A 14,487-nucleotide genomic window follows, 5' to 3' on the forward strand; every position below is an offset into this window, starting at 1 on the left:
TAAAGCGCCCACACAACAGAAGTCACAACAGATCCGTTTGTCACGTCCTTTATTTTCCGACGCGGGATTTATATCTGCGTGACGTGTCAGCGTTCATATTTATAGTCCGGACACCTACTCCACAGTTCATCCCTCCACAAATAAATAATCAGACCGTGACGATGAATGTGACTCATTCATTAACTCTAGAGCCCTTCCACTGTTCTAGGCTCGAGCAAGGGGGATGTGAAATCCCGTTGTCTCAATTGCGAGGATAAACATACACAGACGCACACGTTTACGCACAAGTAAGTAGAGACGTTCAATTATATCCTTGTAAAGGAACCAACACCTTATAGACCACCTCGTCGTAAATTAAAACCTTGTACATTGAAAATACGTAGGTACTCCTTTTCTTCTGCGCCAGAATGCGTTCGGGTCAGTGTAAAAATAATCCCACAGAATTAGAATAAGCTGCGGTGCAGCGTAGTAGCGCATCGATGCATAAAATGTCTACTATCCAACGATTTCACACATTGTTGGCACTAAAGCTTTTGATAAATTTTCATGTGTCTACAAAATGTACACGACGTCAAACAAGCTGTATCCCATCAAATGGTGTTTATTCATTTGACGTGTTTGTGTTTGAGCAATAAGTAGATGTTTCTACGCCTCTATTTATCTACGGCTCAGAGCGTGTAATTGTTGGCTTCATAATACGCGGTATTTCACAGATATTCTGCGGGTATTGGGCGAGAGCGTGACAAATGCCGTTGTTATGGGCGAGAATCGCGTGACAAAGAGAACAAAATTACAGAGCTTACACGTTGACGTCATTTCCCGTCAAATGAGAGATAATTTGGGTTATCAAGAGACCTAAATGAAACCATCTTTTATCTAAGTAGATCTGGACATTTACGATCTTTTCTGGACAAAGGCAGACACTATAACAACAACGTCTTAGCACGCAATTCCTAGTACACGTTTAGTCCAGCTATTGCGATTGATATAATCTCGATTAGTCTCGATCTAAGTAAATTAACCTCGAATGTCTACGATCTGATAACAAAACAAATACGCAAGTAATTGTTTACGTAGGTATAACAAAGTTTCCCTTGACTGTGTCATTGATCAAGCGATCAATCCCCAAGGCATGAATTATTAGATTTCCACTTTCACCTATTGCCTTTTCCTCCGCAATTTTCTCGAGACAAACCGATATAAGTACGCACATTTGATATTTAATATTTAGCAGATGTTGGCAAAGTTGTAACTTGTTTCTGTAGTTTGGAATGTTTTTATTTTGAGATGACATAATTAACGGTCATCGGCTTAGAATTAAAACGAATTAACGCGGTGTCCTGTGTGAGCGACGAACGCGACGCGACGCGACGCTGCAAACGCGACGAACGCGATCAACTCTACGGCATTCCCTACATGCGGCCTATGTGACAGTCTGCGGCGAGACGCGACGTAACGCGAACTTGTTTTGAGGGCGACGACCAGACGCGACACCACGAATTACGTTATGGTCTTAATTTTTTATATAAATTATGGAACTCACCAAATGTGTTTCTTTGTAAAAATATTATATTTGTTTTCTTTCTGTGCTTTTTACGATATTTTTTTAAAAGTCTGTACTTTAAATATGAAATTCCAAGCAAAATTTTACTGTATTTCTAACTGATTTGAGAAGTAATGACCAAAACCACGTAGGACATTTGTCGCGTATAGCATCGCGTCGCATTACGTCGCGCCGTGTTGCGTCGCGTCGCGTCGCGTTCGTCGCTCACGCAGGACACCCCGTTAGTCTCTACGATTTCCGTCGACAACCTACCTAAACCCGTCGTAGCAACTGACCACTGAAATTACTTTCGATGACGATATCTACGTAATAATTCGAAATTATTTTTATCAGTACAGTCCGAATATTAAATAGGATGTTGATAACAGTGTGTTGTGCCTACAATCATAAAACTGGGCGATTGCCAACCTGATATCGTATCGAATGCTAACGCCCACTAATGGCCATTGCATTTATTACAAACTTATAGGTAAATATATGCTACGAGTATTATGCAGTCAATCATCAACGGCTTAATAATGTTATATCACAGCTTTATTTTTGTCCACAAACTAATTATGAAAGTTATCTTCCTAATGTCACGCGATAACATATCCTTAACAGATTATAATAAAGATTCAAAAAAATAATACAATATTAAGATAACTTAAAAAATGTTATGGTAACAAAAGCGATGGTAACAAAATATTATTCGTAAGAAAACATAAAAGTAAATTTCATTATTCTGAAGTTAAACGTTTGTTTTCCATAAGCAATTGGTATTTTAAAGAAGCCTTGTAAAATTTCATGCTCAAACGGCGAGTTTCAGGAACCATTTAACTTACACGGTGGGCGATTAAAGCCTTACATACAATTTTAATTAAATGGCCTATCTTACGATCGACGAATGACTCTTTGTCTTTGTTACGATTTCATTAAATCAAATCGTGACACACAAGTGGCTGATACTTAATTGAACTCTTAATTAGTAGGTTTAAAACAATTTGTCAGGTTCTTGTCTTTATCAAATGATAACTTCATCGTGTATGGAATAATTAGAGCAAATTGGACTGTGATTCAATATGCGTAATAACGTGACAGATAATAATCAAGGCAACTTTTTTATATTTGTCATTTTACACATTCTGCGTTAAAACGACACGCGCAATCTCATTGCACGTGTGAAGAAATAGTCAGTTCTTATTTCAAAGCCAGGTTTGAAATATGATATAGATCCCTGAAACGTCAATACTCTTCGCGTATGTCGGTAGGTAATCTCTATTACAGCTCTTTCGTTTCTCTCAGATATTTGCAAACTGATCCATTATTGAATTACACACATAATACTGATTTATGAAAAGACAATCTAATAATTTAGCAACCATATATGAGACTGAACGATATTCCCGATGAGATCTTCGATTGTTTTACGAGATAATAACATTCCTTCAGTATCGATAAGTAACGATAACTGAGGCCTATGATCCCTTAGACACGAGCCACAAATCCATGTTGCTCGTGTCTAAGGGAGATCCCATATAAACGCAAAATCTCCAATGCGCGCCAAAATGCGGGTGTTCGGGGGACGAGGAACGTGACTGTAGAACGTTACCCTCAGACATCTTCTTTAATACAAAAAATCGTTGTAAGAACCCAAACGCCTCGTTAGTTCCCTCGTAACTTATGGTTTTCGATCGCCCACTTTACGTAATTATTGGACTTAGAAGTAGGTGAAGGAAGACCTATATGGGATCTCTGCTCATCTTTCCTTACTCCGTGGATAGGTACTTAGTTATACACGTATTAGGTTTGCAGCGGATAAACACACTAACACAATGGCTCATTTACTATAAATATACCATTGATTCAACCATATTAGACATGATGCATTGCTGTATTGATAGATAACTCGTTGGCTGTCCTTTGATTCTGGGTTTTATTTCGTTAAATATCCATAAAGTGCCCTCAAATTGTCATCTCAAGGAATTGTCAGGTTAGTAGAATTCTTTTTTGTCTGAGAACTTCACTTTCGTCACAAATGACATAAGTTGAATAAGACGCGAGGTCAGAAAGGTATCTCAAATAACTGGAACCGCCCGCAATATTCTGGAAAAATACAGATAGAGTTTAGAAGTAGGTATGCTTTTATTATCTTTAGAAGTTTATTCTGTGGGTTAACATGTTTTTAGATCAGTCAGTAGGTCGCGGTTTATTCTTTCTCTGTAACATTTATCAAGAATATTATTTTTATTTATCTTTCGGACTTTGAATGTACCACATTTGAGATAAACCAACCAAATCCATGAATGTGCCACTTTAGCGACACGTTTTGTTTACCCTCTTCACAAAGTATTCCGGTTCAATTTAGAGTGACCCATTTTTGTTATTTTAGAGTGGAGGTTTTTCTCATTGAAATGCTATTATTTCCCGGTCATGGCTAAAACACAATGCAGTTCAAAAAATCATCATAAGGACGTGGATGAAACTGCAGGTATTAGCGAGAAAATTACAACTTCAATAGTAATTTTATTGTGTAGCTACCTGCCCATGCTACCACGTACCTATCTAGTGAGCTAGCCATCATATAACTTATATCCTTTATTCTTTGCAATAAATAATGATTTCATACAAGACTAGTGAATATTTATGACAAGATAATGTAGATGTATGTGCATGTTTGTACATAAACATGGTTTAAATAAAATCTTTCAAGATTTATTGTATTTCTAAGTGCAGTTAAATCATTTATATGATACTATTGTATTGTGTGTTTATTCAAAATCTTGTTTGACAAAATTTATATTATAGAGTCTTTTTAATCGACTTCTAATTTAAAAACTGAGGAGGTTCAATTTTCGAAGAAGCCTTCGATTTTTCCATCAGTTGCAAAAATATAAACAAAAATATAACATATTTAATTTGCGAAAAACTTATTTGAATCGAAATTACTCTGTAGTTTTTAGTACAGTCATCATCATCAGCCTATAGCAGTCCACTGCTGGACATAGGCCTCTCCAAATGCACGCCACTGAGATCGATTTTCGGCTGCTCGCATCCAGCTCCTGCCAGCCGCCTTGCGCAAGTCATCACTCCACCGTGCCTGAGGACGTCCTACACTACGTTTGCCGAGTCGTGGTCTCCACTCTAGAACTCGTTTACCCCAACGGTTATCGGTTCTTCGGCTAATATGGCCAGCCCACTGCCACTTCAGCTTGCTGATTCGTTGGGCTATGTCGATGACTTTGGTTCTCTGACGGATTACCTCATTTCTGATGCGGTACAGTAACATAACATAATTGGAAAACGTGACAAAATTGCAGTATCACTGCGAGTATAAATTACATATAACACATATTTATAGTTTATGTTATGAACAAAGTGACCTTTTTGTTGATCTATTATTGTTATCAATGCAGACATTGGCCGACGACCTCTCGCTATAATATTTATCAAAACAATAATATAGTCATGACATTGCCGCTCCTTATAATGTAACCAACCATATAAAGTATGTATATTTCTACATAATATGGTACTCGATTTGTACATGGTTATAAATGTATAACCAACCTTCAATAGTTTAACTTCGGGGCATTTTTTTTTTTGAAAAAGTATCACAATCGATTTTCAATTTAGATAGAACTAGACATACGGAAAATCGGTCAAAACTAAAAATAAACAAGCTACAAGCTTTTTTATATTTTTAAATGTTTTTTTTTTATAATTTAATATTTAAAAATATAAATTCTTAGAGGTCAGATCAGAAGTGTAAGGTTTATTTCTTACAAAGGATTTAGCAGAAGCCAACTTTGAATAGCAAATACAATATCAATAATTAATTATATGATCACGATGTGGCATCTTCAAGGTCTGTCATCCTTCCATCCGTCATAACTTCTTCTTCTATACCAGCCTGGTCAGTCCAGGTTGGTAGCAAGGAGGATTCATATCTAACACGGCCGTTCCTGACCCTGCGGCGTCCTCGCCAGCAGTATTATTCGCCTCTTCAGTGCATCGTGAATGACAGAATCCGGACTTCCATCACTCGCCATACACCGCCAGGGGACAGAGGCTCCCAGTTTGCATGTCATTTTACGCATTCATAGCATAGGCACGCATTTAAGCTATAGGTTGCTTACTATGACGACGTGAAACAGAGACAGAGGCTCCCAGTTTGCATGTCATTACACACGCTCATAGCATAGGCACGCATTTAAGCTATAGGTAGCATACTATGACGACGTGAAACAGAGACACATACCGTCGTATGTTCTCCCAGTGGTCTAAACAATAGTCCCACTCAGAAACAGAGACCCATGCCGTCGCATGTTCTCGATGACAGAGGCTCCCAGTTTGCTTGTCATTACACACGCTCATAGCATAGGCACGCTACCTCATTCTCAAGGTATTTTTGTAAGTTCCTAGAGGTGCGAAAGTATTTATTATCAGTATGAAACCAGAAATCTTTTTCTAGACTCCTCAAACATTGACAAGATCATATGTTTTCTTTGCTTTTCATTCACGACGTGATCACAACTTGATTACATTGCGGATAAAACTGTTTCATTTTCCGAAATCTTTCTGTAAATATATCTCCTGAAATACAACAAGGATTGTAGTCTTTATATAAAGCTATCGTGGCAAGAAACGATTCGTCGCTTATTTCTTTCAGTAGGGTCAAAGTTTGCAAGTTTCTGCCAATAATACCGTACATCCATAGTTTAGATATATTCTCTCGTAAACAGTTGTGAAGCTGCCTACAAACGTTCGTATCGGCTTCGATGAGCTTTTATCGGTGCTCTCGGTGCTGTACTGAGTGTCGTGCACCGAGTACATGCGTGTGTGAGTGACATTGTTACGAACGTTAGTACGTAGCTTCACAACTGTCTACAAGAGAATATATCTAAACTGTGGTACAACTGAAGTTTACGGAAAAGATTTCAAGGTTTTGACAACCTTATCTGGAAATATAAGAATCATAATATAGATTTACATCAACATAAATTAGATAAATAGTTTCCTAGATCAGTCACGCTAATAAGCATTTCTTATCATATAATATGATACGAACCTAACACAACTCACAATCGAGGATTATAGATAATTTATATTAGACACTTTGATTTTGTAAGTAGGTCAAAATAAATAAATAAAAAAAAGATTGAAATTATAAGGTTGTTCATATGTTTTAATTCCTAAATGTTAAGAAACGTAATCAAATGATTAAAATACTAACTTTCAAAGTATTTCTTTAAACAAAATCAAAAGTATTCAATGTAGCTTAACAACATTAAAACAATAACTGAACGAAGACCATTACTTTTATAATAATAAACTAAAAATAGGTACCTACGATAATTTGAAGACTGCAATAATTAAAACGATTGCAGTTTATTTTCGAACTTTGAACGAAGATAACTTTACCTAGTATCATTATGAAGGCTATCAATATTATCTAGTTTGAATCGTGTGTGGTCTGAAGAATACCTATGAATACAAATGTACCTTAGAACAAATTAACGACTATAACGTAAAGTCCCCAATTTTTGTATGCTGCCTGTACTTACAAAAAATAGCTCGGGGGAAGGATTTATATTTTATTTGAAGAAATGTATTTTTAGCTTTGGACCCATTGGGAACGAATTTGTGGAGCAGAGTGGGAATTAGCCAATATTTCAATAGGTTATAAACATACATTTGACACTTTGTAAATTCAAATGTACTGAGGTTAGTACAAAAAACTGATTTCCATGAATAATAGCAAATTATGATTAAGTATCTACATACTTAAGATAACGATAATATGTTATGTATTAGATTATCTATTTTCAGCTGTTTTATAGTTATGGTAACGATAAAGTAGGTATAATATAAATAGATTAAATTAAGCTTCTCGTAATAAATCTGATAATCTTTTCATATCAACGCCAAACAATATACCGTGATTTTATATCTTTTCAGTAGCATTCATTTTGAATAAGAATAATTTATAGTGTTTCATAATTGAAAACAATGTAGGTAATGTAAAATATTTATCAGACGATAGAAACTAAAACGACAACAACAATAAAAATTGCTATAACAAAATTGAATACGAGTAAGTAATCGAAGATTATATCCAAATTACTGAGCAAAATTAAATTAAAAGAACAAAATTCGGAATCATTCAAATCCGCTCACATATGTTGGAATTAGAGGTGAGCGTACCAAAAAACGAAATAAGATCCATGTCTGAGTAATTCCCAGGATATTAAAGGGACGAGATGAGAGCGTCGATATGTTATACTCGATTACCGTGACCTTCCCTTCGCAATTTTCCTGGAATTAGCTGTTCAGGTAACCCCAGCGTTGTCATGAAAAGCTTTGCGCTACGGAGGATGGAAAGTTAGAGATGCCATAAGTAAGGTAGGTCAGGCGCCTTCTTATAGGTCCGGTAGGCGTGATCAGTTACTAGAACTAACTAGGCGTTCGGGTTCCTTGTCAAATCAAACACAATCTGTCAAAGATTGGTCTTTATTGATATTTTTAAAGATGTAATAAGCAGGTTCTATAGAAGACGGAAGGTACCTCGTTCCCCGAACATCCACAATTTAGCCTGGTACTTTCTAAAATGATTTTGCATTATGACATCTCCGCCAGTCATTTTGTTCTGCATGCTTTGCGCTAATTCGAGACCAGCGATGTATAGCAAGTCAAGGCCAGTGTGCCATTTAGATAGGCGCTCCCGTGTTTCACTGAACCTGGCATTGCGGATGTTTGGCCACAACACTATCAAGATTTATTTGTGCTTCCATCGTAAATATTAATTGTATGTTAACCCCACGATTTATAGACTGTTTTTCGTGTACTAGGTTTTGGAAACCTTCATGTGGATGCTTGCCAAATTTTAGTTTAATCACAGCTTTTTTTATGCCAACGGATATCTCTGAATCTTCTAAACCGAGTTACGAATGGACGAAACCCGTCCCGAATGGATCGCAAAAATCTTTGGTTGACTGGCCCTATAACCAACTTTATTACGAAGATCCTTCTACGTTTTCCAGTGATACAAAAAGTGTTGTAGAAAATGAAAGCAAAAGAAAATGTTGAAACCACATTTCGGATATTTTTTTTCTTTTCGTTTCTATATTCATATTGTTGCTCAGAATTCTGAAGCCCAATAAATGCGACACGGCCGTTTCTTGTATGCGTGAGAAGCTACAAATGAGCAGGAATTTAATAAGCTTATTTGTACAGAAGCAATCTGCACCAATTGACATTATTTACATGTCGGGGCCGACGACCTCGTACGCCGTAATTAACTGCAGGTCTGTTAGTTCATTTCAATATCGGTATTTGCACAACGCTAGTCTAAATATCTAATATTAGATAGTGATAATTACTTCTTAGAATCTGTTTGTAGCAGATTCGGAGGAAAACGTATAGATTGTACTTGATCGTTAATGCTAAGGACGCCATGAACTGACTTAAACCCGTCGGAATTCAAACGACGTAATTGAAAATCATTAATCGTGACATTGTTTTACCATGTAATAAGGTCAGGCGTTCCTTTGACTTGTGATTCTGTTTGTTTAGGGAAATGTTTTATTTTCATTAAATATCCCATTTTTAGCCATATTCCTATTGTTGCATTAAAAAAAAGGAATTATATTTATTTGCCTGAAATATAAGCTAAACTTGTGATCGCGTGTGGTAGCAACTAATTACTTCGTTTTAGCATGCCCAAAGGAAATATTTTTTCCAGAAGTGCATTAAGTAGGCAGTAATTTGCGTCTCAATAGAAAACCTGCTATTACTTCTATCATAGGCTCTGTGGAGCAGAGGCAAATAATATTTAAATCGATTCACACATGAAAATGAAAAAAAAAATTACTATTGTATCTAAATAGTTCAAGCACACATTAGACTGGATTATTAAACGCCTTTACGTTTTCCTAATAAGCCTTCTTATTTATGATGGTTTTCGTCTAGGCAATTGTGGCCAGAAAAAATCTCAAAGTAACAAAAATCACTCACAGGTACATATAGCCACAAGAATTAGATTTATCACCTTCTTCACTCATATTACATTTTTTTGTCCACTTTTGTGACCGCCAGAATTAATATTCCTTCGCGTGTACATAAAAATACTGTATCCAAATGTCAATACATCATTTGACATCGACCTCCCGGTAACATTATTTTTCTATATTATGATTAATGTGGGAGCACATTTCGGAAGAAGTTAGATTCCAAGAGAGAGTAAAAATAGAATGCCTTTTCCCGTGAAATCCATTTTGCAGGGAGTCACAAAAATTATCCACCACTCAAGTAAGCTGTGAGATTTATTACACACACCTACTTCCCTCTGACAATGTTATTGACGTGTTTTATGATTCAATATGGCGCCGGGATAAACTCATAGACGATCCTTATGAAAGAATGAGTCCGTCCGGATTAGCTTACACAACTTCATCAAAGTTGGATCAAAGTTAACGTCTTCTCACAGATTATTAATGTGATTATTGGCGAAATTCGACGAAGTTTGTCCATGATATTCCTTTAGAAGTGACGGGCTATCCAGCTCGCTTAAATATACATGATACAAGTTTGCCGTTTCGAGCGAAAGCTGTTGAATGAACAATAAATAGTCTTATCCTATCACTTTTAAACGAGAAGGCAGTTACAATATTGTTCTAAATATTGTATCTCATCTCTATCCTAGACTTTCCTACAATGGTATCGATGCTTCAATCTACAACTTCATTGACATCTTATTGATCATCCGTTATCTTGTGCTCCTCTACGTGCATGACAAAGATTGATGTTTTTAAATCACGCGTAGAACTCGTATCTCTTAAAAGCATGATACCTACTGTCTAGGACACAAAGTTGTTACCAGCCATGTGGTTACATTATTTATAAAATAGCTAATTCAAACACATATCCAAATTTTACATTCCTACATTCTTTGAAATATGTATGTAGAATATTAAGATTATCTCATCATATTTTCGTATTCGCGGCAAAGGAGTACTTAATCAAAACTCCGACATGTAGCTTCTACTTGAATAATTTGGGTTGAAATTGAAACTGCCAGCGCTGAGCATTCATGAGCAACATGAAAACTCATTTTTCTCAATTTCCTCGCAAATTGAAAGCAAAACATGAACAGCTGATACGCTTTAATTTTAGCGTACGAAATAAAATGTTTTGCTTGATCTGCTCCTATTTATAAACTGTAAAAGCCAATAACAACACCACGGCAACAACGATAGGCGTTCAGTGCTGAATTATTTGCTCTCGTATAAATTAAATAATAGATGGCATGTGGCATGGTTTTTCAGGTAGCCGATTATCTATTAGATTATCCGTCCAATTCGAAATAACCCGACCGCTATAAGAACCATCGTCGCGGTGGGTCCTCTGGGCAGGACAGTCAATTTATCCTAAGCGGCGTATTTGATCATAAAATACATCTCCTTTACGTAAACGCCGAAATTAAAATGCGACTGAGGAAGGAAAAATTTAATTTGCGTAAGTTCCTTACGAAGTTAAATCCAATAATGTATAAGTTATATAGCTTTGGAGTCGTCTGGAGATATCTGCGCTCTGAATTATCCGCCCACAAAGACACTGCCTATAGCAAGCTCAGTGGTCCCTCTATTGTCGTGATCTTTGATTGTCACGATACTATTTGAAAACTTTTATCACTAGATCGTACTCCATTACACACATCTAAGTTCTTAATTGAATTAAGAACAGCATATGTCTTACTCCTCGACTCTTTCTACATGTATTTGTTCCAAAATGTCGAATATTTTTTTAATGTATAAGGTATAAGGCGTATCTCGGACAGACGGAACATTTTCCTCACTCACAGAAAGCACAAAAGCAGAACAAACCACTTACATTTTAAATTTTCAATCTCGACTATTCTTCACGTACGATCCTCCTGGTCTTAAATATCACTTATCGGTATAAAGATTTTTTTCTTTCGCTTCAATGAATGGCAAAGGAAGTCCCTTTGACGTCGACTCTCGTCCTATTGTCAGCGCATGCCTTTGTTTAGTAGTGGTCGCGTATTCACCCAGTTCCTCACTTCATCGATATTATACCTGCATATGCCTATCATGTTAACCTACTTCGTCATAAAAGTGTGACGTTATTGTACACACTCAAGCGATAGACGATCGTTGATGGAGTGAGAGGTTATGGACTCCGTATTTGTTTGTTTGGGATGTGTTTTCTTGTCATCGATTGATTCCTTGATACTAATTTCCATAATTATGCAAATATTGGATCAAAAACATATCTATCATAGCGTGTACTTCTAAGAAAATAGACATGACTAAAACCTTACAATAGCTTTTCCTCACAACTTTTCTGTTGTAATTTATACTAGGAACGTAATAAAAGTATACGACTACAAGAACTTTTAATTAAATAATTGTACCCATCTTAGTTAAAGTTTTCCTTTAAAACAAAATCGAATATTCTAATTTGCATGTAATTACAAATTCCCTTCAGAATTAATAACGACTTGAATGTTTTTCGTTACAGCCGATGGCATGACCTATTCGTTCGGCGTGTTCTATGCAGAGTTCCTGACCTACTTCGATGAGGGCAAAGGCAAGACTGCGTGGATCGTGTCTATCCTCGTAGGGGTCACACTTAGTTCGGGTAAGTAATCAATTTAATACAACGCAATTTCGCCTTTGAGCATTCAACTCTGACGAAATAATGATGCCATCAACGGAGAGCTTATGTTGTAGATCCCAACCGTGGCCGACCCAAATGATTTACTACATTTCTAAATAGTTGTTTGAATATCCTTGCTACTTCAACCGATAAATTGACTTTACCCTGTCCTGAACAAAGTTTGTTTGAATAACTAGAAATATTTGATTCAAATAATAAATTTCATTTCAAACAGATGAATCATTTGGCAATTATTCATCTACATAGCAGATATGACTCGAACTCTGGTCCTTTGCAGCATGTGCGAGATAACAAAAACAGCATGATATCAAACACTACGTTTATTCAAAACTCAAAATCTAGGTTAATTTATATCAGAGAGACATTTGTTTTGAAATTCGATTTCTTTAAAAAAGCTATGTCTACGTTTGAAGGTCAAATGTCTAATATTATTGTTGGTAATTATTCCAGGTCCTATATCAAGTTCGCTGGTGAACCGCTGGGGATGTCGCGCGGTGACGGTGGGCGGAGCGCTCCTTGCGTCTGTGTGCGTGGTGCTGTCGGCCTTCGCGAACAACGTGCTCACGCTCATCTTCACCATCGGCGTCGGCACTGGCTTCGGCTTCGGCCTCATCTACCTCCCCGCCATCGTCAGCGTTACAGTATGGTTCGAACGATACAGAAGTCTTGCCACTGGTAATTTTACTGTTCCGTCACTTTTTTTTATTGCGGTAAGTCAGGAATAAAAAATAATGTTTCGTATTTATCTATTCAGGAATCGCAGTTTGCGGATCAGGACTTGGGACATTCTTATTTGCTCCAATCACATCAGCTTTAATAGAAAACTACGGCTGGCGCGGTGCTATGGCTATCATCGGTGCCTTAATACTGAACTGTGTGCCATTAGGCCTTATATTTAAACCCGTTCCCGAGCCCCCACGAACACCCGCATCAGAACCCATGTTACCTAAATATAATAATAAGTCTCCACTAAAAAGATCTCAAAGTACAGAACACGTCCTCAGAGTTAATGGTAAGGTGGACGACAATGATATCGCAAGACTGACGCTATCCCAGCCCGCTTTAAATAAACCACATGAACAGAAGCCACCGCCCTCGCGCCACGGAAGCGGAATCATGCAAAGGCCAGACGTCTTGTATCAAGGCAGTATGACAAGTCTTGCCAGATTTAGGTCTACGTCTCCTGAGAGAACATTCCCTACGTCTGTCACGAAAGAAGAGCCTGAAGTGAAATGTGGCTGGTTGCCTTGCTCAACAGAATTTAAAGCAGCACTCGGAGAAATGCTCGACCTGTCACTCCTAGTGGATCCTATTTTTATTTTATTTGCTATATCAAACTTTTTGACTAGTATCGGTTTTTACATACCGTACGTTTACACGGTACCTATGAGTGAATCGCTTGGAATTGAGAATCCACCTTACCTGATATCTATAATCGGAGGATCCAATTTAGTTGGGAGAATAATTCTTGGTTACATAAGTGATAAGCCTTGGGTTAACCGCTTGCTGGCTTATAATCTGTGCCTTACTATCGCAGGATTTGGTACGTATACCGAACATATATGTTATTTATTAACTTCAAACAAATGTTTGTATTTCAGTTATTTTAAAATGACGTTGTTATTTCCAGGCACGGCAATGGCGATGGCCTGCTGGGAGTTTTGGGGTCTAGCTTTATACGCTACTACATTTGGTTTTACCATCGGCGCCTATGTAGGGCTAACTTCAGTCGTACTCGTTGATCTTCTTGGCATCGAGAGGCTCACCAACGCATTTGGTCTCCTTCTGCTATTCCAAGGAATTGCTTCTCTTATAGGACCACCATTTGCAGGTAAGAAATCTGTTGTCCCTGCACATTTCTTACTAAAGTTCAACTTTAAGATTTTATATATAAATATGTTATTTATTGTTTCCGCAGGTTGGTTGTACGACACGCTCCATTCGTACGCGCCAGGTTTTTACGTAGCTGGCGGTACAATATCGCTGAGCGGGCTGATTCTGTTCCTGATTCCGGTGATCGAGCGGCGACAGAAGCGGCAGTGGGAGGCGACGGCGCTGGAGCAGATCTAGCGCAGCGCGGGCGCAACGCGCGCCTGCCCCGCCATCGTGCTCAGCAGTCCCTCCACGCGCAGCGCCTCCACCTACAGCAACAGGGTATACAACACTACAATAATAGATGACGACAATTATTATTATGTAAATGAGGACTTTGTAAATAGCGATGCGATGGATGAATGCGACGA

At 37.5% G+C, this 14,487-nt stretch overlaps 1 protein-coding gene across 3 annotated transcripts in view; it reads left to right on the forward strand.

Moving 5' to 3' along the window:
- The window catches only part of LOC110373060 (monocarboxylate transporter 12), a 36,490-nt gene extending 22,003 nt beyond the window's left edge, over positions 1–14,487 (forward strand). For all 3 annotated transcript variants that reach the window (XM_021330170.3, XM_064035055.1, XM_021330168.3), the window contains exons 3-7: positions 12,086–12,205; positions 12,695–12,919; positions 12,999–13,787; positions 13,875–14,075; positions 14,163–14,487. In XM_021330170.3, coding sequence (XP_021185845.3) covers positions 12,086–12,205; positions 12,695–12,919; positions 12,999–13,787; positions 13,875–14,075; positions 14,163–14,314 — 1,487 coding nt within the window. In that variant the 3' untranslated portion in view covers positions 14,315–14,487. The remainder of the gene's footprint in view (positions 1–12,085; positions 12,206–12,694; positions 12,920–12,998; positions 13,788–13,874; positions 14,076–14,162) is intronic.

This window comes from Helicoverpa armigera, chromosome 6 (assembly GCF_030705265.1).
Source record: "Helicoverpa armigera isolate CAAS_96S chromosome 6, ASM3070526v1, whole genome shotgun sequence".
In the NCBI taxonomy this organism is placed as follows: Eukaryota; Metazoa; Arthropoda; class Insecta; order Lepidoptera; family Noctuidae; genus Helicoverpa; species Helicoverpa armigera.